Raw genomic sequence first — 24,976 nt, forward strand, 5'->3', positions numbered from 1 at the left:
TTAATCTTGTGAATAAATCAGAAAGGTTACTTTTAATTCCACTCTTGTCATTACGAAAACCAGCCCTCAACTTGTAATGTTACTGACTTGTTCTAAAACCATCTAAAAAAAATAATAAACACATTAGCTCTTTATTACAGAGGTCACGCATATATCAATTGTTTTGTTTTCTCATTACCGTTGTTATGCCATCAAACAGCTCTACGAACGCACATGATCGAAAGCCAACTAATAAATTCACTAAGCTTTCTCGCCGTGGTAAAGCAAATTAGTTTAAATTCCAGATTCTGCAGAGAGAGAGAGAGAGAGAGAGAGAGAGAGAGAATCATGTCACATTAGTGGTTTTCATACCAGTAACAATGTGTAAAATCGGATCTTTTAAACAGTTCTGTGTTTTAAATGTTCAAAATTAAATTTTAACCACTGCACAGATTTCGATTTTTGTTGAAACTAATTTGTGCTCTCCTTTTTTGTATACTAGATACTAAGCTAAAGGCAGAATTCATGCACATTACAACTTAAGCTCATTTCTCCAAGGATTGTGTATTTCCTAGTAAAAAAAAAACTGTATTTTAGATATATAATACGAATGAAAACCATTAACATGTTACAAACTTATGCAGTAAAAATGTCAATTTTTTTATACATAGAAAACTGTCATTAAAGTAACTTGCTTTGCAGTCATAATTAATCATATACTACGGAATGCACTCGCAAACAGGTAGTTATAAAATGTTTGATATCATCTTGAATTAACAAGACAGTTTTCATAGGATACTGCATCGCTGATCAGTGCAGGGAAATATATCAACAAGCAGCATTTCGTAAGGGAATTCGGACGGGTTTTCGCAGACCACCGCAAAAACCGCGCGCGCCTAAATTGCCCTCCAAAATTTATAGCACGATCACGCAGAAATGGCGGGAAACTGACCCGCGGGGAGGAAAGAACTCCCACGTTGCTGGCTGCAAAAGCTTTACTTTCATATTCACAATGGAATTGTTGCTGGCTTCTCGGTACAGTTACGATACGAACCGAAAGATCGTTTGGCTGAAGACGAGAAGTTAACCAGAAAACCGCAAGGGCACCTTCCTCGTATCTGAACGCCATCTTGCTTGTCTGGGAACTATACGTCATGATGCTCTGGGTTACGTTACTCCGCGCGGGAGATTCTTGGCGGTAATGAATTATATGGCAATTGGACTCTAAATGACTCTTTTGACCATGCTCCTCTATTTAGACATTCAAATGACCTGTTGCTATTGGGTAATAAATACTTTGCTTTTAAGCGCATTTTGTTAGTCTTTTCTACACGCAAATTAGGTTCACGTTTTATGTTTGGCTTTCTAATCGCCGTCTCTAATGTTAACTTTATGCACATATTCATGAATGTTCAAAATTTTCAGGGAAACGAGAAGAAATACTTTAAACGCATCGTAAAGCTCAAGATGTGAACTTAATTTATTTAATGAAATTAGCTGACTCTTTAAGAAAATATTCTTTCGATCTAATGTGACAGGGCTAAACCCAAACGTTGTACAGTATTGTCGTCATTACTACTGCTGTCAAACCACTATCACTGCATGCAACATTCCTCACTCTTAACTTCTTCCACTGATATGTGGAGTACGTAACAACCTATATCTGTATCTACCTTTCTATCTATCTATCTATCTATATATATATATGATAATAATCACAATAGCAAGTGACTTTTATATATCACTGAAAACCACGGGAGAAGAAATAACATACCAGGTGTAGGTTCTAATCGATTTCGGCTTTATTCGTCAATGGCTTAGAAATGAAGTCGAAACTGATCATGACCTACACTTAGTGTGCTGTTTCTTCATCTGTGGTGTACAATTATATGTATATATATATATATATATATATATATATATATATATATATATATATATATATATATATATATATATATACATACACACACACACACACTTCAGGGACATTTGATCCCCGAGCGGTTAATACTAAACATGGCGAAACAGTGATTCATCTACATATACACTGTTTCGCCGTGTTTAGTACTAGCCTTCGGGATCAAATGTGTTTCGCCATGTTTAGTACTAGCCCCTTGGGGATCAAATGTTCCTAAGTGAATTGGTGATTTCACGAATTCCCTGAAAATTTCATGGATTTCGTGAAATCCCTGGTTTCACAGTATTACTGTAACATACATACGTATATATATATATATATATATATATATATATATATATATATATATATATATATATATATATATACAGTTAAACCTTTTCAACTAACAATATGTGGCTACCTCTCGTGCTGCAAATGTCACAATAGCCTCATACACCTACAAAGGTGTTCGTCACAGCGCATCGAACCTCCCACACAGACTGTGGCATCCTCTTCCACCTTGCAGGCACTGTTGTACTTCCTGGACATTAATAATCTTCCTATCCTGTGGCTCTTTCACGCCATTTTTCAGGCAAGTTTTTTAGGTGCTTTTTAGCCTCTTTCTTCCTAACACTTCTGAATCGTACACAGTCTTCACCCAACCACCTCAAAACACTACATTCAACTCTACTTGGCTTTTTTCCAATTATTATAAATGCCTTCCCATTTCTAACCCTTCCAGTTCTGCTTGTGCCACATATACTATGCAAACAGTTCATCACAACAGTTTCCATTTTTTTCTTCCAATAGCACACTTTACTTCCATAATTTTTTTCCTTCCAATAGCATTTAATTTACACTCTTTACTTCCATAAAGGAGAGCTGGTTCAACAGTTCCTTCATACATTCCGGCTTTGGCTAGCAGGTTCCTGTCGAATCTTTTGTACAAACCCGGCTACCGTTCTTCCCTTTCCTCTTCAGCGACTCACCTTCCCTCGTCCAATGATGATAGTTTGTATTATTTACCCAGGATGTATAGGAACCAACGGCTTCCATTCGTCCTTAATTCATATCAACATCCACTGATCCACCTTAGTGGTTTACTTTTACCATCTTAACCGTACTCTCGCTCACGTTTCCCCTCAACTTTCTCCCTTTGAACAAATTTTCTATCTCGTTCATGAATTTCTGCAGTTTATTTTCTTTATATCCGTGCAGCACTAATCTTCTCTTTTTCCCATTAGAGCACTCATTTCTTATTAATGCAAATGCGTCAATAACAACAGGAAAAATTACTATATTTATATTAATATATAGCATATTTGTGAATACTGAATTACAAATCAAAATTACAGCAATAATGAATATACGGTTAAATACTTAATAAAAGCTACTCATCCTTTTCAACAAATGAACCAGAGTCACCAATTTATTTTTGTTACATTTTTTATAACCCATAAACGTTATTTGTAACATGAAGCTACGCAAAAAAAAAAAAATAAATAAAATAAATAAATAAATAAATAAAAACAAAGTAGTGTAGGTAAACGATGCTGATGCTTAAACCTTGTATTATTTTAAACATCTGCATGAATACCATCATAAATTTATACATGCACAGGTATTTACACCGGCAGTCGTTAAAAATATTAACAGTGTAAGCTGCTCCTTCTGAAGAAGTGGTCTGTTTCAATTAATAATAATAATAATAATAATAATAATAATAATAATAATAATAATAATAATAATACTCACCTGCAGCAAATGTCTTCACTTAAGGCTTAAATAAGCAAAGTAGCTCACCTTCGTTATCTCGGCTAGAGAGAGAGAGAGAGAGAGAGAGAGAGAGAGAGAGAGAGAGAGAGAGAGAGAGAGAGAGAGAATACTAACAAAAGTAAACTACAGTAAGGCAAAGACTTATTAAACAAGAATAATGTAATACCTCCTTCTCTCCGTCTCCGTGACCTTTCAACTAAAAGCCCGTAATAGCCTGCATATGTCTCTCCAAAAAAGAACCAAGCACTCTCTGGAAGCTTCAGTCAGATCAAAGGCAATCTGATGCTTCCCGCAGTTAACCATCACTAATGTGTTTTCTGGGATGCCTCTGACCAAGGTCCACATTTACAAGTCTCGCTGCTGATTTATTGGATCTCTGCAACAGCAGACGAAACCGCAAGAAGACAAACGACCCTCAAAGTGAATTGCATAATGAAGACTGCATCTCTAAGCCAAAACGTGCATTTCAGTTGACCGTACCTCAGAAAAAAAAAATTCGCTTACACGGGTAAAAAGTGATACAATGCCTCATGTCGTTATATCTGTGCTGTTTTATCACAAAATGTAAAACTTTTAGTTCTCTGAATAAAAAGAATCTAAACTGGAATAAGTATGAAAAAATATAAACTATCTTTTGCTTAAACAGACAATGAAGCTAAATCATTGGTGTTTTATATATATATATATATATATATATATATATATATATATATATATATATATATATATATATATATATATATATATATATATATATATATATATATATATATATATACACTGTATATGCATGTATGTATGTGTATAAATATAAATATATATATATATATATATATATATATATATATATATATATATATATATATATATATATATATATATATATATTTGACCAACTTTGATACCAAACAAAAATTGTCCTGAAAATCGCGATTTGCAGGGGATAAACTTACCATGTTGCCACAAGGCCGTATTTTCTTTGATTAGTTATTTGTTTGTTCTGACGACAGACACAAAGTACCGGTAGCTATAATTGCTCATGTTCGTGAACGGGGACTGGATGTTTCCATGCAAAGTCGTTTATCCACAAACTGAAGTCGTTTCGATGCATACAAATTAGATTCCATGCGTATAATTACAAGACAAAATTTTTATATTTTTAAAAAATCTTCGAGCTTCTTTAGAATACGTTAAAGTAATGCCCAAAAATATATTTTACTAAAACGAAGTTACTTCCTCCCTTCCCTGCCGAGAACATGCATATATTCGTACACAACAAAAACATATATATAAAGCAATTGAATAAACAAAATGTAATCTACTGAAAGCACTTTAAAAAGACTACATAGGTATAGGCGTAATACCATGACAGTTATCAAGCAAGCACTGTATATAAACGGAGCTTCTGGCTAATATGTTGCCTTCAAAAACTGCCTCACGGTTTTTTGCTCATTGTCTCAAAATTACCAGGGTACATTTACAAAAGTTTCATTTAAAAAATGTTCGGGCAACATTTTCGAAAATTACATTGTTTACCTCGCAAAAAAAACTGAACCTACAGCTTATTCCAATGGAATCACATACACACACATTATACCGAGACCACTGAGCTGATTTCTATCTCCCAGAAATAAATTCTTTGCGTGGCTAATTCTTCACCTGGCAACGGGACCTACAGGAGCAATCGAACTTATAGGCCTACCAGAAATAAATTCTAGACCGGCCGGAGACTCGAACTCGACTCGTCCAACGAAGAACTCTCACCGACTCGTCCAACGAAGAACACACACACACACATATATATATATATATATATATATATATATATATATATATATATATATATATATATGTGTGTATATATATATATATATGATGTGTGTATTGTAAAGTATCGATTTAATTAAGCCGCTTTTAATGTTTATTTACCGACTTCGCTTGCATCCCATGAACTTCATGCGTGCATCCCATCGAATTAAGGATGTATCGAAACGACCCTAGACAGTCTTTATTGTTTGTTAACGCGAGAAGAATAGAGAAAGGCTGTCTGATCGATACCTTTTCCCAACTGACAGAAATACAATTCAGGTTTGGATAACAGTGGACAATGCAGATGTATGACTGACTTGCGCTAATAAACTTAAATGTTTGAGATACCCTATCCTAGGAACGAAACTTTCCTTTTATAACTTAAGAAACAAAATCATCAGTTTACGACTTATGTTAGCCATGTGAACCCAAATGATAACAAAGAATAATTTAAAAATCAAGAGGATTATGCCTATATAATGATTAAGAACTTAGACTGGAAATTTTCCCTGGAAGTTCTAAACGACTAGCCTATGAAAACGTGAATTGGACTATCTCAAGATACAGACATTTTTATGGCAAGGCACCATTTACATCTGGAAGCGCAACGTGTTACCTTATTGATATTTTACGAAACGTCTCTTAAAAACTCTTGACAGATACATGATCACACGCAAGTACATCAACAGACTTGGTTCAAGTACTTGACAAGTTGACAGCAACAAAACAATATGTAAATTGATGAAATCAAATCTTCAATTCTTTTTAAATTTTTGTGGCACAGTTCGCAACATCTCGATGTTAAATGATATGATAATTTATTTGTTTTTGCGTGTAAAACAGACAGATAACCATTTAGATAAAATATATAAGTCACATAAAATAAATTGTACAATAATTTTTGCATTAGAAGTAAATAAAAACCAAAATAATAACATTTCAAACACAATTGTTAAAAAAATAATCTTTTGAGTGTCGCCATCATCAAAATGTCCGAATCTGCGCTGCGCCAATGGCTAGAAGGCATTGGCAGAAGGCGCAGTAAGTAAACAAACCATCTTAAAATAGTTGCCTGATGATCCAAACCCGCTACTTCTAGCTCATGTAATAAACTTGCATGAGTATATTTCCGCAGTAAAGTCTTCGTAGTAAAACTATGGATGAATTGTTGCAAACTAGTTTTATTAATGTGTTAAATATTGATCTCTAGGGTAGCACAGTCATTAGCTTGAACAAGATTGCCTTGGTTGTGTCACAGCAAGAGCTAGTCCCTCTGTTCGACCTTAAAAGATATTAAACTTGGTAATTTATCAGAGCAAAGACCGGTTGGCAAGTCTTTTTGATGGAACCATCATTCATTTTTACATATGGATAATTAAACCCCATCCCAATGGACTAGTTCATCCTGTTACTTTATGATGGTTATGTAACAAACTGATTCCTTGCCAAGAACAAAATACTGTAAATTTCTGGGGCTTTTTTTAGTTGCTTTTCAAGCTTCAGCAGGTCGAACAGGCAACATGACTAATTAATTATGTGGGAACCAATGGAAAACGAATGTCACTATTATGAATGGTATGAAAAATTACAAGAGTAGTAGGGGATACAACTTTGGGTGCATATGAAATTGGTAACAACATCCCAAAAAAATATGCAGGCATAAGTATGAAGATTGGGCAAGGCCAATTACAAGAATACATTCTACCTTAACCTAGCCTAATCTAGGCCACCAAACCCTACCTGGCTGATAACTTTGCCTTTATGTAGCCCCACCCTAACTGGACCTATAGTGCCATGATTTACTGGAATGCATCGTAGCTTGACTTCCTTTTCACAGTTTAGTTTAGTATATCTTTGTTTAACCAGACCACTGAGCTGGTTAACAGCTCTCTTAGGGCTGGCCCAGTTAGACTTATTTTTAACAACCTATATCAACATAGCCTAAACTGACTTTGCTTAGAACACAATAAATCACAGAGTGAAGTATAGAGATGCATCATAACATTATCTTCATTAATTTAATGTAATCAAGGATGCCCAGTCCTGTCTGGTTAGGGGCCTACTTGACCCCTAACCTGTCTTATACATCTTTCATTTTCATTCTGTAAGAAGAGTTTTGTTTGCCTTGAAATTAAAAATTATGTAATGTGTTTCTTTGGTTGTTATTACAGTAAGCTAGTAAAAGAGGCCCATTCTTCATCATTAGATAGCATTTTCTGAAGTCATGATTATTGGAAACTATTCAAAATAGGGATAAATTTCTCAGAGTTCTTCGTTTCAGTCACAGTGATGTTTTGGTGTGCTGTGTAGGTTATATTTGGATTGTTAAATCAAATATCAGTGAATGTAATGACATTCAAGTTGAAAAGTTATCAAGCATGATTAGAAAGTTTAAGTTTGCCATATTCTTTGTGTGTTGTAAGCATAGCAGCCAGTAAGTTTGTGTTATTGTAAGTATAGTAGTCAATGGCTTACTTAACACCAGCAGGGAAGAAAAGGTTGGAGTAGTCTGGAAATATTTGTAAACTGGAGAATAAAAGAGAGCAAAGATTTTGATTGAAATTGTGACAAATCTATTAAATATAATATGGGATCATTAACTCTGTGATCAAAACAGTAGGGGAAAAAACAGGGTATGCCCTGTATGTGCCAACACACCCTTGGATCACATAGTGAGATGTCATTCACATAAAACTGAGACTTTGAAGGAAACCAAAGCCTTGCTACATTGTTTGGTAAATACAGCACTTGTCAGTAACTTGGCCAACACATTCCATGAGGAAAAAATTCCAAAATGACTATGATTTAACAGTTGCTGTCTTTAAGATTGCTGGTGACAAGAAGTAAGTATTAACGAACAATACAGTAATAGCTGGGAGCCAATGGTTTCTTCACCTATCCACGCCCCTTCAACAACAAAATGAGAACCACTGCTGTGAATAGGACTTGACCTCATCTAGCATACAGCTTCCTGCCTTGCAATGGGTAATTCACCTACCAAATACTCCCTTACTGTACTTACATAATTTTATCTACAGTGCCATGTGCTACCTTCATTACACTAATTGCTACCTAAAGCTTGGGAAACAGAAGGTTGAGGCTCCCCATCCCTTGCACAGTTGTGGTATGTGGCCATGGATTTCAAGGGTTTTCATGTAGCCGGAACCCTTCTCATATATGTAAAGGCTTAGGAGTATAGGGTGCTATATATCTTTTGTGTAGGCATTTGTTTAATTGGAAGGATCTCAGAGGCAGATGTTTTATTGTTCAGAAGTAGCTTACAAATAATGTTTAGTAAAACAGCCAGCTTCTATCATGTAATACAAGAAAAACTTCTTTTGTATCAAGGGTAGTGGTTTAATGTGGCTTTTCTTTAGTAACATTCACTTCAGGGTGTGACATCTATGCCTACATGAGTTAGAGTAGAAGAGACTCTTTTAGCCTTGGCAGGGAACTCTTCTAGGAGAAGTACACTTTGAAACCAAATCAGCAGGTGGAAGGGACCCTTAAGCCTTGGTAGGCAACCCCTCTAAGAGATAGTTACTCTGAAACAAACCTTGTTCTCCACCCTTGGACTGTGCCATACCCACTGTACCATGGCCTCCCATGGTCTTGGGTTTGAGTTCCCTTGCATGAGGGTACAATCAGGCTTTCATCCTTTTTTTTTTTTTTTGTTCACTTTCCTGTTTTTTCGAAAAGTGTGTAGGCCAGGCTGATGAGAAAGCAAAAGTTGCTTGGTGGATCATCAGGAAAGTACCTTTTTCTTTACCTAATTTTTTCCTTCTAGGCTTTTCATAATTTCTAAATCCATCCAGATTGTTCTTCCCCAGTTGTGGCAAACCTGGTGGGTTTCTTATACAGTATGCCCTATAAGGTGTGCCGGCTCCACCTTATTGACCTGTTGCTTCTGGCATTTTTTCAGTGACATATAGGTTTGTTTATACTTTTAATGTAATTTCTATAAATAATGTAAATACTGTTGTTGTTTATTGCCTTATTGTTATTGTGCTGTTGATTTGTATTACTGTATGTTGCTATTGTATGCGTCTGTTTATTAGTTTTGCTACTAATTTTATGTTGTTAGTTTTAATTCTTTTGGGGAGACATTGAGCTGAACCCTGGGCCAGCTACTCATTACTGTAAGAAAAATTGCAGAGTAGTACTTTACTCAAATATTCTGGGCTTAAGGTAAAATTTTATTTATCTCCAGAGTTGTGCTCATAACTATGATTTGATGTTTTTATCTGAGACCCTTTTAAGTAGTAACAAGTTAAAGGTTGAGTTTTTAATCCCAGGGTTTGATGGCCCTCATTTTATTTATCATCATAACATCCCACATGCTCAAGGTATGGCTGTATAAACTAAGTCCAGACGACCTATATATCGTCAGAAAAACTTAAGAGTGTGGCTGCCATGAAATTCTTTGTTTTAAGATTTTCAGTAAGTTCTACAATGGAAATGTACTTGCTGTTTACCGCAGTCCAAATATTGACAATTCTATATGCTGTCTCATGGAGAGGACTAGTATGGCTCAGTCACAGGGTTCAAAAGCTTCATTCGTTAAGTGTGGAGACTGCAATGCAAAGCACAGTGAGTGGCTTAATTCAGATTTCACAGATCAACAGGGCTGGTCTGCTCTTGAGTTCTGTGTATCCTCTGATTTTGTACAGCTAACTGATGAATCCGTGCATATTTCCGATAATTAGATTAGACCTTCAAATTCCACAAATCAACTTGGCTGGTCTGTTCTTGAGTTCTGTGTATCCTCTGATTTTGTACAGCTAATTGATGAATCCATGCATATTTCTGGTAATTAGATTAGACCTCATATTTACAAATGTTCCAGCTATTGTGGACTCCAAGGTCTGCGGATATGTAGGCACATCCGATCACTGCGCCACTGAGATGGACATATTTGTCAATCAGTATATTCCTAATTCCACCCTTGGAAAAACGGTCAGACTGAAATCTAGAGTCTATTGGGATCGCATTTATCAAAGCATGTCAGGCACTTAATATTTCAGATGCTATATCAGATCCAGATCCCAAGAAGTTCAATGAAATTCTGATGGCTATGTTAATAAGGTGAGTCCCTAGAGAGGTAATTAAACTGAGGACAAATTACCAGCCATGGTTTGATGATATACATGTAAAAGAGCTTACCATGACAAACAGACCACATTCATCGCATGGAGATGAAATTGTTCATATGAAAATTACACCATTTTTGTTGAGTCTAGCCGTGCTGTGAACAGAATTTATCATGTAGCTGAGAGAAATTACAATAATTCCTTGAAGAGGAAACTTCAAGGAATTACTCAGCCTCATCTGTGGTGGACCAAATTGGCATCATCTGTCATTGGGTCCGGCTCACTTTCCATTCCTCCACTACTAATGGCTGATGGATTAGTTTACTGGCCCTAAGGAAAAAGCTGAACTGCTTCACTGAACTTCTGAAGTTAAGCAATCAGCTGAGGATGTCCCTCCCTGATACATGTCATCCTGAACCTGTTCTTACAAAATTTGTATTTTGCTCTAGAGATGTTAAGAAAGTTCTTGATAATCTTAATAGGTGGGGTGGAGAAGATCCTGATGATTTCTTCTCTTTGTTTTTTAAAAAGCTTCTAGTGTGTTGAATGGGATATCTGCAGACTGTGGTAACTACAGGCCAATTTCTATTCTCTCTGTTCTCTCCAAAGTTGCAGAAAAACTTATTTTTAAACCACTATATAAGTACTGTATGTGGAATATAAAGGATTGTTCGCTGTAGTCACTGTGCATATAGGAAGCAGTTAGGTACCTGCGATGCTCTTTTAGATTTGACATGCCAGTTGTAAGAGAACCTTGATGATGGTTTTGGGTGTAGAGTAATTCAAAAAGGATTTTGACAAAGGAAAAATCTATTTCTGGAGAGGGGCCCGTGTCACCTGGTGAAAAAGTCCATTCAGCACTTATTTCTAGGTAATTCCGTTGCTAGATACCAGAGAAAGCTAAATGAAATGCTGGAGTTACTACCCCAGAGCGAGCTCCACTAGATGGAGTCTGTATGGAAAAGGGTGAACTACAAAACACGGAACCTTTCCTATAGAGATTCCCAATGTCAAAAGTCCCAACGAGAGAGGTGCCGATATGCACTTTGTGGGCAACACTAGCCGCATTCCATGTTAGCACCCACCCCACTAGAATGAAGTTTACCATGGGAGGAGAGAGAATGAAAAACAGGGTGGGTCACACACAAATAGGTTTTTCCTTTGTCAAAATCCTTTTTCTGGATCGAGTCCCGTGTCAGCCGGTGAAATAATAACAGAGAAATAAACATCATTCTTATGCTATTAAAGACTTAAATAGAGACGTTGAAAACTAGGAGAATTCTACCCTGAACATTAGTAAGGTCCTCTAAATTCATGTAATGAAAATAATGTAAGTGGTCACCGTCTAAGATCATGAGCTTAGAATAGAACCTGAATAGGCTTGTATTAAGAAAATACTTCCTGCCTAATAGCAGACCCAATGACAGTAGTGCTGCTTTCAGTATAGTAAATCACAAGGGACTCAACTTCAGAATTTTGGACTGGGTGGATATGTTTTTGGTTTGCTTCTAGATTTCCTTACAGGTAGGCAGCAAAAAGTTGTTGTTGCTGTGATCTTTAGTGAACCAAGACCTATTGTGTCTGGAGTTCCACTGGGTAGTGTTTTTGTTCCACTGTATACAATTGATATGGTTGTTGGCCTGGAAAACAAGACTGTTCAGTATGCCAATGTTGCAACACGTATATAGTAAAGTCTACACCTATGAGAAATGAAGCTGCCCTTAGTGTCCATCGGGACATGGAGTGGATTAGTGAATGGTGTAGTCAGTGGGGTATGAGGCTGAACTCCAGTAAAATGAGAACACTGTTGATTAGCCAATCTCATAATCAAGCAGTTGAGTGCTGGCACCACATTCTACAATGATTCTGTCTAGACCAGCATTTAAGGTATTGACTGGTTTAGCAGTACAGTAATCTCCTTTCCCTGAGCTGCCTAGCTGTTGAATTTCTTCTTTTTTCTGCAGTCTTCCATCTTAAGAAAAGCAGGCTTTGTCACTTCTGGTAATGTTAGGATATACCATTTTTGGAAACCAGGAATAAATATGGTTTTCGTATTACTTATGCCATTCATTTGCCTTTGCATGAAAATAAAGCGCTGTACTATTGTGGTATGCACGGTGCTTGTTATTGGTGCTGTTAGAGTGAAAATGACTTTAATGTAGTTGAAGTAAAAGGAGTGTAACAAAATACTGAAAAATTCTTATTTGACTTTTCTTGGAGTGAATTAGGGAATGGATTAAATACAGTACCCTCTGGAGATTGAGAGACAATTTGAGTTGTATAGATAAGTGTAAGTAGTAATGTATGGGGCATGGAAAAAATGTGAAGGGTGTCAATTAAGGTGTATAGATAAGTGAAGGGTGTCAATTAAGGTGTATAGATAAGTGTAAGTAGTAATGTATGGGGCATGGAAAAAATGTGAAGGGTGTCAATTAAGGTGTATAAGTAAACTACTTAAATGTTGAAGATATGGTTGACATTTGTATTGTAAGTTTATTCCAGTAAACTACATCAGCATAATATATAGTAAATCACAAGCAAAGTACATGTCTTGCCTAATTTTTTATTTCATTACATTTTGAAGCAATGACATAGCTGCAATATTTATTAATTTTTATCTCATAAACAGTGAAAGAAATTGTGATTTTGCACTTATAACGCTTTGAATCTATATATTTTAGTGTATAACATAGGACTAATACTCCACTTTGCCTCAAAATCAAAATAAAATATTGTATCAAGCAAACACCACTGGACATTTTAATGGTTACTACTTTTTTTTTTCAGTCTGTCCACACACTCTGATGCTCAGGATACTGTAAGGAACACTTGAAAATGGTGACAAGAGCAAACTCAGTGTGAAGGAAAAATTCTGAATGCACCTCCAGAATGTATTTGCTGCAACAGTTTGATTATTTCCAGATGACAATGTATACATTGAAGGTACTGACATGAATTTAGTGAAGCTCTTCATTTAGGATAACAAGATATTGAATGTACAGTACAAGTGAAAAATTGTTTGTATTTTCATTGTTGTTGCCACTGTATCAATTTTAGTACAAATGTTATCTGTTTAATTAATCCAAATAACTGTGTTTGATAGTATGGTATTTTTATACATGGAAACATATGAGGAATGTTAAAATACTTGAAAAATAATTGTGTTCAGAAGCAAATTCGACAAATTTTTTACCTATTGCAATTTTTGCCTGTATAGTTGACAGACCTGCTGCAGCACTTCAAGTGGTAGCTGGCAAACCAGTACTGTAGTGGACAAGCTCTCAGCCCAGGATCAAATCTTCATTCCCTGCTGTGTCTTCAACTTCAGTACTTTAAGTTGTCAGCTCTGTAACCCTTTCACCATTAAGTTGCTATGACACAGGTATGTTTTTTGGCATCTTATAGCATTTTTATTTTTGGTGGTATAATTAATGTTCTGCATGTCCATGTCCCTGTGACACTGCAACAAAACACAATTAACGTACTTTGCCAACAATATTGGCTACATTGTGAAAGTTTTTGCAGCATTATGCCAAAAAATATAAGAATATAATTACGGTCTTATGATGGCATTGTTAGCGAAGCATTCCTGTGATATTCAGCACTGAGGGGTCACTTCCCTTAGGATGTTTATACTGCTCAATAATCATGATGTTCGGACTGGATCACAGCCACTTAGGTCATGGAATCTGATATCTCGGCTCAAAAGATGGCCATCCTGTACTTAGAGATACTTCATTCAAGTTGGTATCTGTGTTGCCAGTTGGTGAATTTCTGAGGTTAGCCGTATGTCGGTATTTGATGCTGAATATGGTTGGTGAAAAGAGTATATACTGTAATTCAGAAGCATTAAGAAGGAAGATCTAGATGGCTTGAGAGAGGTATTGGAAAGGAAATGCCTGAAGGAAGTGCAAGAATGTCTGCAAGATAGAATTGAATGGGACATTGTGTAGAGGAATTTTACATGCTGCTGATTAGCCTTTTGTTTAGGTGCATGAAGCAGCTAACATTGTGGAAGTTTTCTGCATGAAGCTTTCATTGATGATTTGTTGTTTTTAACTCATTCACTTTCAGATGTTGTAAACAAAAATAACTTCTGTGCAAAGCAGCTTGTCCTTTTGAATAGCCATAAATTAAATACTGATGCCATAATCCATATTTATAAAAATAATTTACTTGAAATAATTAATGTTGCTTTTAGATTAGCAATGAGTTTTATGAATTTGTAATTATTAAGTACTGATGCTATTTCTATAAGCCTCTTTGTTATTCCAGGATGGACGAGGAAGAAAGAAGATACCGAGAACACATGCAACAGTTTGCCCTTGAACAGGCCGCAAACCGATGTAGCCTAGTCTTAAGCCGCCAAAAATATGAAGCTATAGTTAAACATCTATTGCATCCTCGAGTTAAGGTTGACTCCCAGTTCAAGCACTGGGTCAAACAAAAGAAATTTAGTCTTGCTTACGTGACAAATGACAGCGATCCTATTTTAACCATTCCCAATCACGAATCTCGGGTAAGTGCTATATTGTACTGTACTATTGTAATTTATAGCTGCACAATTTTTATTTTGGGGGGGGTAAAGTCTTTTACCTGTACACCTATACCTAAGTACCTTGTTAGTGTTTTGTTGCATTTTGTGAGGTCATTTGTTAATTGAATTTGTAATTCCAATAAAGTTAGCCTAGGCATCCAGCACTGTAGTTAGCGTATGGCATATAACATTGTGTGGTAATAAAGCGTTATGTCAAGAAAATTTAGTCGTTTTACATAGTTTATAATAAACAAAGATCTTTAATCTTTCCCTGAAAAAGGGGCAGTGAAATACATTAAATAAAGTTATACAGTACATACGCATATCGTAGATAAACAGAAGTTTGTATCTTCAAAAATTTTTCAGTTGAAAGTTTGGGTGTGGAGGACTACCTGTATATAAAACCATTTTGATCAGACGGTTATCATATATGAAGAAAAGACAGTTGGTTTGCATTGTTACTTTAGAAAATAGGTACACCCATATTTAAATTCAGTAGTAACTAATGGTAACTGCAAAACATTTTCCTTCTGAGATGAAATGTATTGATATATTTTTTGATAGCATGTAGTTTGTATTTATGTTTTAACAGTGGATCTTGTCAATCATCATCAAAAAGAGCTACTCATAGCCCAAAGGATAAACTTTTACACTTTACTTTGCCTTATAGGATGCACTATGAATTTCCTTGATCACTTTATTGGAACAATGCTTGTCTTGTGTGATGGTTGATGGTGTGTATGAAAGAACTTGTTCTGCTATAAAAACATGGTGTTCAGTAACATTAATAAATGTAAACAGATTAATGATAAATTCATCTTTATATTCCAGAATCTTGTTGATGCCAAGACAAGGCTACAGGTCGTACATGCAGAGCAAATTTTTGATATAGTTTATGATATTCATACAAAGGAACTCAATCATGCAGGCTACAAAAAAGTCCTAGAGTATGTAAGTAGTATATAGAATAAACTCTGTCAAAGTGAGCAGTTATTTACAGTTTGTCCAAATATGTGAGATTAACACTTGTCTTGTGTTTGCTACATGAATAATTTGAAGTTTATGGCACAAATTTTCATTACAGATTTTTTATATCTAAGACAAACATTTCCCAGTGAGTTTACTACTTAAGTTTTTCTATATCTGTATGAAGTAAAAATCCTCCTATGCAAATAGGGGAGTTTTGCAAAATCTATGCTAACTGTTTTATGATGATAAAAAGGTAGTGCTAGATATCAGTGAATACAGTATATGGATAGGTTATCTGATACTGTAAACTAGAATACAATAGTTGGAAACATGTGACACCAAGTGTACAATAGCAGTGATATTCTCGGTAAAGTACTCTCTCTACTATAACAAGCATGTAGAAATACTTGAAGCACCCACTTTTGTCAAGATTTGTCCACAAGATTACAACACACAAACACTGACCACTGTGTCACATTTCTGGACTGTCTAATGCCTTCCATTTGGCCCACCTCACTTACTAGTTTAAGCAAGTAAAGTAGCTAAGAGAAGAGACTTAAGCAAGTAAAGTAGCTAAGTGAGAAGAGACCTAAAGGAATGGATAAAAAGTATAAAAAAGACATAAATGCAGCAGTGGAAAAATGGATGAAACTACAGTAATGATATTGGATGGAATTACATTGAGAATAATAAAATCACCAGATGCCTTTATCACTCAGTAATGAAATTAAAGCACTGAGAGAATGCAAGTGAGGTGTGAAGGGAGTGGGGTTACCTTACATGCTAGTTAAGTCAGTAACAGTGTCATTTGAACTAAGTTCTTGGTATGACTTGCCAATCCCTTAAAAGAAGGTATTGCAATTTCATGGTAAATTTGTTTATTCATATGTGAACATAATTACTTGCGAGTGACAAGAAAATATTTTAAAAATTCTTCAGTGTATGTTTAGCTTACAGAACAGAAAAGTAGGGTGAAAATTTGTGCTTTGTTACCAGCTAGTAAAAAATTTACTTTCAGGATTTTGAAAGAAATGTTTTTAGTTTCAAATAAAACATCTTCCAGAGAACTTATTATTGAATGAATGAGCAAGGTCAACTTTAGAGTGCTAGCTCACATACTTTGTTCTATCAGGATTCAACTATATGCCCAACATCTGTTACAGTTTAGCAACATAACTATTCACACTCAACAGTGAAGGGACTTGCATTTTCTGCACCTAAAGCTTCTTTTTTTGCAACCTATGCACATACCATATATATACTTTATAAGAATTACAGTTCTTGAGATAATATTCCAGTTGTTCAACTAGCAACAAGGTATGCATCATCTGATTTAGCTTAGTATTAAAATATTCACATTACATGCATTATAAATAGGATTTGGCCTTCGATGGAAACTCAGTGGGTTTAATTTACAAAGGACCTTGTAGCACACGTAGGATATTAAACCTTTTACTGAGGACTTGGAATGTTAACATTAACTTAGGGAATTCTGATTATTTTAACTTATTTCATATACAGCACATCCCTTCATTTCAGGTTCAGCGATACTACTATGGCATTACTAGAGGCTTCTTGCAAGAATTTACGAGAACCTGTCCATGGTGTGCACAGTTAAGGCCAACTACAATAATTTCTACAAAACAGTTTCATAGTAGCAAAGAGGATGTGATGGTAAGTAAAATTTGCTATTTCTCAACACCCTATCCTTAGGGTGCAATTTGAGATTCTGATGCAGTCAAGTGTAGTGTTGCAAATTGTCAGTCTTTGACATTCTGATGACAGCAAATGACTTCATGCCTTGAACATTTTTTGCCTTAGTTAATTTGTCATTTTGATTTTATTTTTTATATTTTTTAATATACTGCCATTAAGTACAAGTACTATTCTACTTGAAAATGGCACTATAAGCAGTAATATACCATGAAAAAAAATTTACAGTCGACAATAAAAGAAAAATATTGCTGTGCCCATAATCAGTCAGTTTGAATTGCCACAGACAAGCTTTGGACCCCTTTGAATTTCAAAGGGTTAACTTTCCAGAACAAATGCCATTGTGAATATCAATTGTTCTGCTGTACTTAATTTTTCCATTATTTTTTAATTTTTGCTCTTCTGACTAGACAACAGCTAACATCCTTGATGTCTGCTCAGATTTTTTGCTCCTATATGTATTGCTTTTCTTTGCTGTTGACTTGTATTTTTTATGTTTGAAATTTATGATAATAGACCAGAAAATTTAAAAATTACTGTAGTTGGCTTAATCTTTGATATAAACTTAACTGGGAATCAGGTTTTCTCTGTATTACATATTATGGAATCCAATTATTGTTATTTTTGCCTCACAGCCTTGCTTGAATCTGGGCTGTAGCCTGCCTTCTGAGGATCTGACCCCCCCTCCCCCACTGTATTTTCTTAGGTATCCAGCACTCCTATTTTTCCTTGCTGTAACCAGCAATATACTTTTCTGGGGCAACCCAGCTTTAACATTTGTTAATCTAATCATCTCTAGGTTTCTTGTGAGGGCCTTTGGGATTACTCTTCGTGCTCCTAGGATGATAGGTACAACTGCTTCAGCTTTCCATAGTCTTATTTCCACCTTTAGTTCTTGTTACTTTTCTCTCTTTTCTCTACTTTTATTGTTAACTCTTGTGCTCCATGTTATGGCTACATATGTCAGAGATATTTTCTGGGTTTCCTTATTTAGGTCTGGTCGTCAGGCCTGTATGATATGGTCATTCTTTGTAGTACCAGAGCACAGTACAGTACCTTGATTTTTAAATTTCCAGCACTTTTTCTGGTAAAATGCTGTGTCACTTGTCCGTACAAAGTAGGGTGTTTTCTTTGCAGATCTTCTAGTTCAAAGCTTTGGTGACTTGTGCCATGCTGTCTCTTGTACTTGTGTCATGCTGTCTCTTGTATTTATTTTGAGCTAATGTTGGGCATTTACTTATAATACGGTTGATGATCTCAATTTCTTCTTCAATTGTGTGGCATATATGTAATGTTGATATGTGACTATCTATTTTATTTTGTGTATATATTTTGCACTTACTACTTGGGTATGTGCTACTGTCAGCAAGCCTTCAGTCTCCGCCTTGAGCTTTTCCCTAGTCAGTCATTACCAACTGCCATTTCAAGCTGGTACTGACCATGCATTTGTTTTCCCAGTTATCTTTCCTTTGTACTTGTCAGGCAATTCATCAACAGAGATGAGTTTTTCATTCCAAAATGATATCACCCACTAATCTTCACTGTGTTTGAAATACTTCCTAGGTGTTCTTTCCTCGATGCTGAGCAGTCCTCCACACATTGCAATACTTATATGCCTTTTCTTCTTGGTAAATAGAATCTTGCCACACTTGCTATTGCATGTAGTACTGTATTTATGGTTATCAGTTTTTGTTTTTCTGTCTTCACTTTTTCAGTGTACTATTCCTCCAGTAAATCTTAATTTTGGCACACCGTATGCATTAATTGCCTTTGCAGTGTTTCCACCATTGAGCTGGGACTTTTAAACTGTTTTAGTCTAAAAACATTCCCTTCTGATGTTCACTTTCAAGTGTTGGTGTTTGATATTGTTAGCCTCCCGGATTCCCCTTTTTTGGAAGCTAGTCTGTCCTGTGTCCTTGATGTTTCTCTCACCTGGGAATTATATTGCTTCACCTTGGACTGACTTTTCCTGTTACAGTATTTACAATTGCGGGCTTGTCAATGGCGAGTTCCATTTTCTTATGTTCATTTATGATCTGGACTATTTGTACAAGATAATCCAGGCTCTTATAGCTTCTTTTCCATATACAGTATCTTGATACCATCCAGGAACATTAGGTATTTGATGACTATGCCCTGTCTTCCAAGATAGTAGCCAATTTTAGTTTTCTTGAGAGCCATTGTTGTTGGTATCATGGAGACTACAAACAAGAATGGTGAGAGCGAATCTCCATGAAAGATTCTTTTGATGTTTACCTCTGTCAGAGTGTTTCCGGATGCTGTTAGGGTTGTCTTCTTGTGTTTTGTTGTGTAAGAGAGTAGTTACTAAGCTGTCTGCAACTCCTGAATAGCCTCAAGCATTTCAGTCTGCCACTATTAAGGCACCATAAAAAAGCCTTCCTGTAGCCACTTCATGTGGTACTTATGAAAAAACCTTCCCATGTTCACTCCATGTGATACTTATGATTTTCTTCCTTTCCTTGTTTTTACAATTCCTCATCATCATGTTATTCACTAAAATATGGTCTTTGATCCCAAGTCATTTCACGTGGCATCCTTTCGGTCCTTTAGGTAAGATGCTTGTTTCTCCCAGGTAGTTGTATTGTTCTGTACTCATGATTCCTGTCAGTAATACCACATGACAGGCAGGCATGTAATAGGTCAAAGTTGCTAACTGCCTTACCTCTGTTTCAGTCTACTGTATTTACTAGAGATGCTTTGTCTGTCATCAAGTGTAGTACATCCTTTTGTTCTGCGCACTCCTATAGCTGCTGGGCACTTTTTTCATGTCTACCCTTGCCTTAAGCCAATATCCTGCATGCCTGGAGCTACCAAGTTAGTAGCCTTCTCAACTGATTTCATATTTCTCTGTTGTGATGCTTATCTCTTGTTGTTTAACTTTCTAATTCTTCACTCTGCATTCTTTTTTATGTGACACTGGGTTGCTCCAGATGTTTTCCCAGAACTGTTTGCAGGTTTTGCTTCTGAGGTTACATTTTGCCTTGCCTTTCTTGGTTTAGTTGTTTGTAAAGCCTTCTGGTTTGTACCTGTCTTCAAATCTTGGTACTGTTGCTTATTTTGCCATTACATTCTGTTTGAGGCCTTTTTTAACAGTTGTTCATTTTTCAGTCACGCTGTACTTTATATGTGCTGTCCTTGTTTTTTCATTTTCCAGTTGTTTCCTTAATCCTTGGATTTGCTGCATTTTTTACTTGATGTAAATTTTTGCTCTGGTTTGTGCTTGGGCTGTTTATTTTCACCTTGGCTCTCTAAATCCAGCATGTTTACAATCATTGATGGTCTCAGTCTTACTCAGTGTCTGATTGACTTCTTTAGTTTCCTGTTTCAGTAGGTAATGATTATAACATTTTAGTTTTGGTAGCCTAACTGTTGTATCTTCTTTTTATGCTGCATACTGTATTGATTTAGTTTGTTTGTGCTGTTTTGTTATTTGGTTCCAAGTTATCCACTACTTGAGAGTTCACAAGGTATTTTGGAAATTCTTCATGATATTCCCGAATTTCCACTGGTTAACTCTTTTTCTTTGTATTTCTTCCCTATCTCTGTTATTATTTAGGGAGAAGATCCGTCGGTTTACATGTCTCATTAAAAATTAGGGTCACATCAGCAGGCTTCAGTTTATATAGTTTTCTCTGTTTTTCTAATAATTCCTCTCTCTGTAGGGGAAAGTTCACATAATAGTTGTCCAATATTCATTTCACCAAAGGGAGGGCATGGACACACATAAATGTTTTCTTTTTAATATAATTATACAAATACTTATATAAAAGCATGGGGAATGTAAAAAACTGCATGGATGGTAATATTCTGCTGCAGTGCAACACAGTATAGTTTCAACAAAAGTCAGAGATCTGCTGAATTGTGAATCTGCTTCTGGATTTAATCTTGTATTGGTGATGGGTGAGAAAGTGGTGATAATGGCTTGGGGATGCTACTCTGGACAATTCTTGCATGAACTTTCCTCTGCAGAGAAAGGAATTGTTAGAAAAAAACAGAGAAGACTTATTATAAATTGAAGTTTGTTATTGCAGCCATAATTTTTAATGAGATGTATGTAACAGGGTCTCCTTCCTAGATAATAATAATAAGAGGTTGATTGTTTGGTGCCTCTCCCATATAAACCAAGTACCTAATTGATTATGATGTTCAGTGGTCCTTAAGTTCCAAAAAAAAGATACTGAAAAATCCATGGTGCTATTTTAGTTGTGTAAAAGGTTGTAGTGTGAGAGGTTATTGAGACTCGTGAAAGGGAAGCCACCAATTCTGGTCTCTGCCATTGTCATAACCAGGAAATTCCTAATTCCATTTAGTGATGCCTGCCCCCAAGTTGTTATTTAACTGCTAGAAGAGTAGGATGTGCATAATTTTTAGCCTTTTTAGCTTTTGCATTGTCTAGACAGATTGGCAAGTTGCTTGCATTATCTGGCAGGGTAACTTATGCCAAAGTTGGTCTTCAGGTTTGTTTCTTGCTCTGGTTTTGGTGCCATTTTCCAGATGACCAAAGAATGACTGCCCTTGAGATAAGGGCCTTTCTAATGTTCTTTGCCTTTAATATGGATTTAGAAATTACAGCTATTCTTTGTACAGGTCATTGGAGATGCTACTTTTATATGCTACCTTTTATCTCAGAGATAAGATGCAAAATTGGATGGTTTGTACTCTTTGAGGCCATCGGTTTCAGTGGAGTTAGCAACACCAGCAGCAGGCCATGCAATAAAGTTTTCACTTGTACCTGTGATATTAAAAATATCCATTATCAAGAGACAGCCTTCCAGAGTTATATGCTTCTATGTCTCACTTGGCTGATTGGTTGATACAGTACTTGCTCTTTTAGCAACTTGCAGAGTGCAGAATTCTTACTTTTACTTTCTCATCTGGGTCTTGCCTTACTATATAGATGGTCCACTGCTTAGAGTACCCCATGAGAACTCACTGAGTTTTGATACATGATCTATTCAATCCCCAGGTGCTCCACTTGATCAAATGAGCCTTGCCAAACTCTCTATGACTTGCAGCTTCTTGATCTTTCTCCTGAAGTGTGGCTTGGACTCTAAATGATTACTGAAGTGGGTTTGTGATGAAACATTAAATTTTTAAAATGTAAAACATTTTTTCTTACAAACAAATCAGTCATGAGGAATGCCCTCCTCTCACACCTTTGTTCTTCCTGTTCTGCATCCAGCCCACTTGAATTATGAGGGTATTTAGCTAATACAGTAACTACTGGTGGTCCATGGTGTGCATGAGTGACCAGTTGGTCTTGGATCCTCCTCCTTTTCTTTTTCAAGATGTAAGAAAGTTTGTGTTCGGGGAAATTGAGATGCGAATGGGGACTCAGTATGGTTGACAGGTTTGTATGAAAGTTTTCTATTTAATTATATAAAACCTACATTTTTAAAACAAAATTAATATTTTTAATAAAATCCAATACTTCAAATGTAAGTTCTTGCCTCCCAGCTGCAATAGGTATTGCAGCTCATGGATCAAGTGAACAAATAATATCTTGTGACTGCACAGGTGGTACTGTGCATGCACTATACTACTGACGGACCGCTCTTTTTGAATTAAGAAGGACCGAAATGTCTGGGGTGATTCTTGACCAAAAAATTGTCAGATCATAAGTACTGCACTGGTTTTGTGTTAAACAGTTTTAAAATAATTACAGTATATAGCTCTTAAGTTCATACTAATTATTTGCTGCTGTGGTTGGAGAACACTTTAGTAAGTGTATTTGCTTATATGAGTAGTATATAGAAATAATTTTAAAAATCACTTGTAATTTTTTGTCAACTTTTCAAGTTAGATTGAATTTATACGTGAGAAGTAGTTAGCATATTACACTGTATGTATTTTGGCAAGAAATTAAAAGGATACAAGTGGTTAAAATAAAATATTGTGTGAGTTTGACACTATGCTCTGTGATAAGGGATCCCAGTCACATCTCTAGGTATTGTAACTCACTTCCATCCAGTTGTATTCATTTTTATTTATTTACAGGCAGTTGTGAAAGTTATCTCCAAACATGAAAATTCTGACAGGGATGATGAAGAAGAAGTTATAACTCATCATATTGATAGTGGGTCTGATACATATAGAAAAGAGACTGGCATTACAATTGTAGAAGAAGAAATGTTATCGAATGATAACACAACCCTGTTGCATAAAGTGCCCCGACCTTTTCATCACATAAATAATGACATTGATGAAAAACATGTAAATGCTTCCCCACAGTATTATGAAAACTATAGAATGCCTCAACATGACTCTGATGATGTAGATGTGGCCTTTGTAAATTACTTAGTTAAAGAACTTAAAAGTATTAAAAATCCTAATGTTAAAAAAAAATTAAAAAAGAAAATAATAGACACTGTTCTTGAAATTCAAGTGGAAGAAGATTTATAATGAAAAATTCATTTGGAAAGTAAAAGTATTCAGAGTACAAGTGGTTTTAGTGACATCGGAATTTGTGTATGGTTTAGTTTGATTGTAAAACCTTCTTTTATTATTTGTGTTTATATTTTTAGAAGGTATAAAACATTATTGTAGGATAAAACATTTCTCACAAATCAGAAACTATAATTTTCCAAGAAGTAAAACCTTGTGAACAAGTCTTCTATACAATGCTTTTACTGAGAAATGCATCCTCACTTATCTTGATAAGTACTGATCTCTCTTCTTCGGCAAAGATTGACATATGATGTGGTCAGGGTTTTGGGTGAAGATTTTTTGAATGTTTAAGACATATGCAATGATACTTCAAGAACCCTGTTCCCTTTGTTACCCAAAAGTTAGAATGTGAACCATAGATTGCAGAGGATTTTGATTCAAAGCTCAAAGGATAGTTGTATTTGTTTGAAGACCCCAGTCATGCATAAGCAAACTTCAGCGGGGCAGAAGCTTGGAACCTCAGTTACTACAATTTTAACAGTGGATTTGTAGTAACTAAGATGTGGTGGAGGTAATGTGCAACTTTATGAAATCAGTTTTGCATCACAGTGTCATGCATCCCTGTGAGAAGCTTTATGCTGAAGACAGAATTTCCAGAATCTAATAATAAACCACTGTGAATTTGTATCAAGCAAAATGGGCAATCTGTAGTTTTTGTCACTGTAGGGACCTTCATTCACTTTCATTATTTTTTATTTAGTAGAAGACATCGTAAGGGAGAAAAAATTTTCA

General features: G+C 35.7%; 1 protein-coding gene across 2 annotated transcripts; it reads left to right on the forward strand.

The window, feature by feature from the left end:
- The first annotated feature begins 6,386 nt into the window (after positions 1-6,386).
- Positions 6,387-24,236, forward strand: LOC136831472 (uncharacterized). 2 transcript variants are annotated; one of them, XM_067091970.1, is made up of 7 exons: positions 6,387-6,508; positions 13,345-13,553; positions 13,775-13,939; positions 14,833-15,076; positions 15,926-16,045; positions 17,603-17,737; positions 23,795-24,236. In XM_067091970.1, the coding sequence occupies exons 4-7, from the start codon at positions 14,834-14,836 to the stop codon at positions 24,197-24,199; spliced, it is 903 nt and encodes a 300-aa protein (XP_066948071.1). In that variant the 5' UTR covers positions 6,387-6,508; positions 13,345-13,553; positions 13,775-13,939; position 14,833; the 3' UTR covers positions 24,200-24,236. The 2 variants fall into 2 exon arrangements, with proteins under 2 accessions (XP_066948071.1, XP_066948070.1); XM_067091969.1 differs by having other exon boundaries at positions 13,345-13,500.
- The last annotated feature ends 740 nt before the right edge of the window (positions 24,237-24,976 follow it).

This window comes from Macrobrachium rosenbergii, chromosome 48, assembly GCF_040412425.1.
Source record: "Macrobrachium rosenbergii isolate ZJJX-2024 chromosome 48, ASM4041242v1, whole genome shotgun sequence".
Classification (NCBI taxonomy): domain Eukaryota; kingdom Metazoa; phylum Arthropoda; class Malacostraca; order Decapoda; family Palaemonidae; genus Macrobrachium; species Macrobrachium rosenbergii.

Excerpts from the sequence above, each read along its gene's own strand:
- LOC136831472 (XM_067091970.1), top strand. The coding sequence starts at position 14,834 with ATGGACGAGGAAGAAAGAAGATACCGAGAACACATGCAACAGTTTGCC. Across the intron at positions 16,046-17,602 it reads ACAAAAAAGTCCTAGAGTAT|GTTCAGCGATACTACTATGG; the intron begins GTAAGTAGTATA and ends CCTTCATTTCAG. Across the intron at positions 17,738-23,794 it reads GTAGCAAAGAGGATGTGATG|GCAGTTGTGAAAGTTATCTC; the intron begins GTAAGTAAAATT and ends ATTTATTTACAG.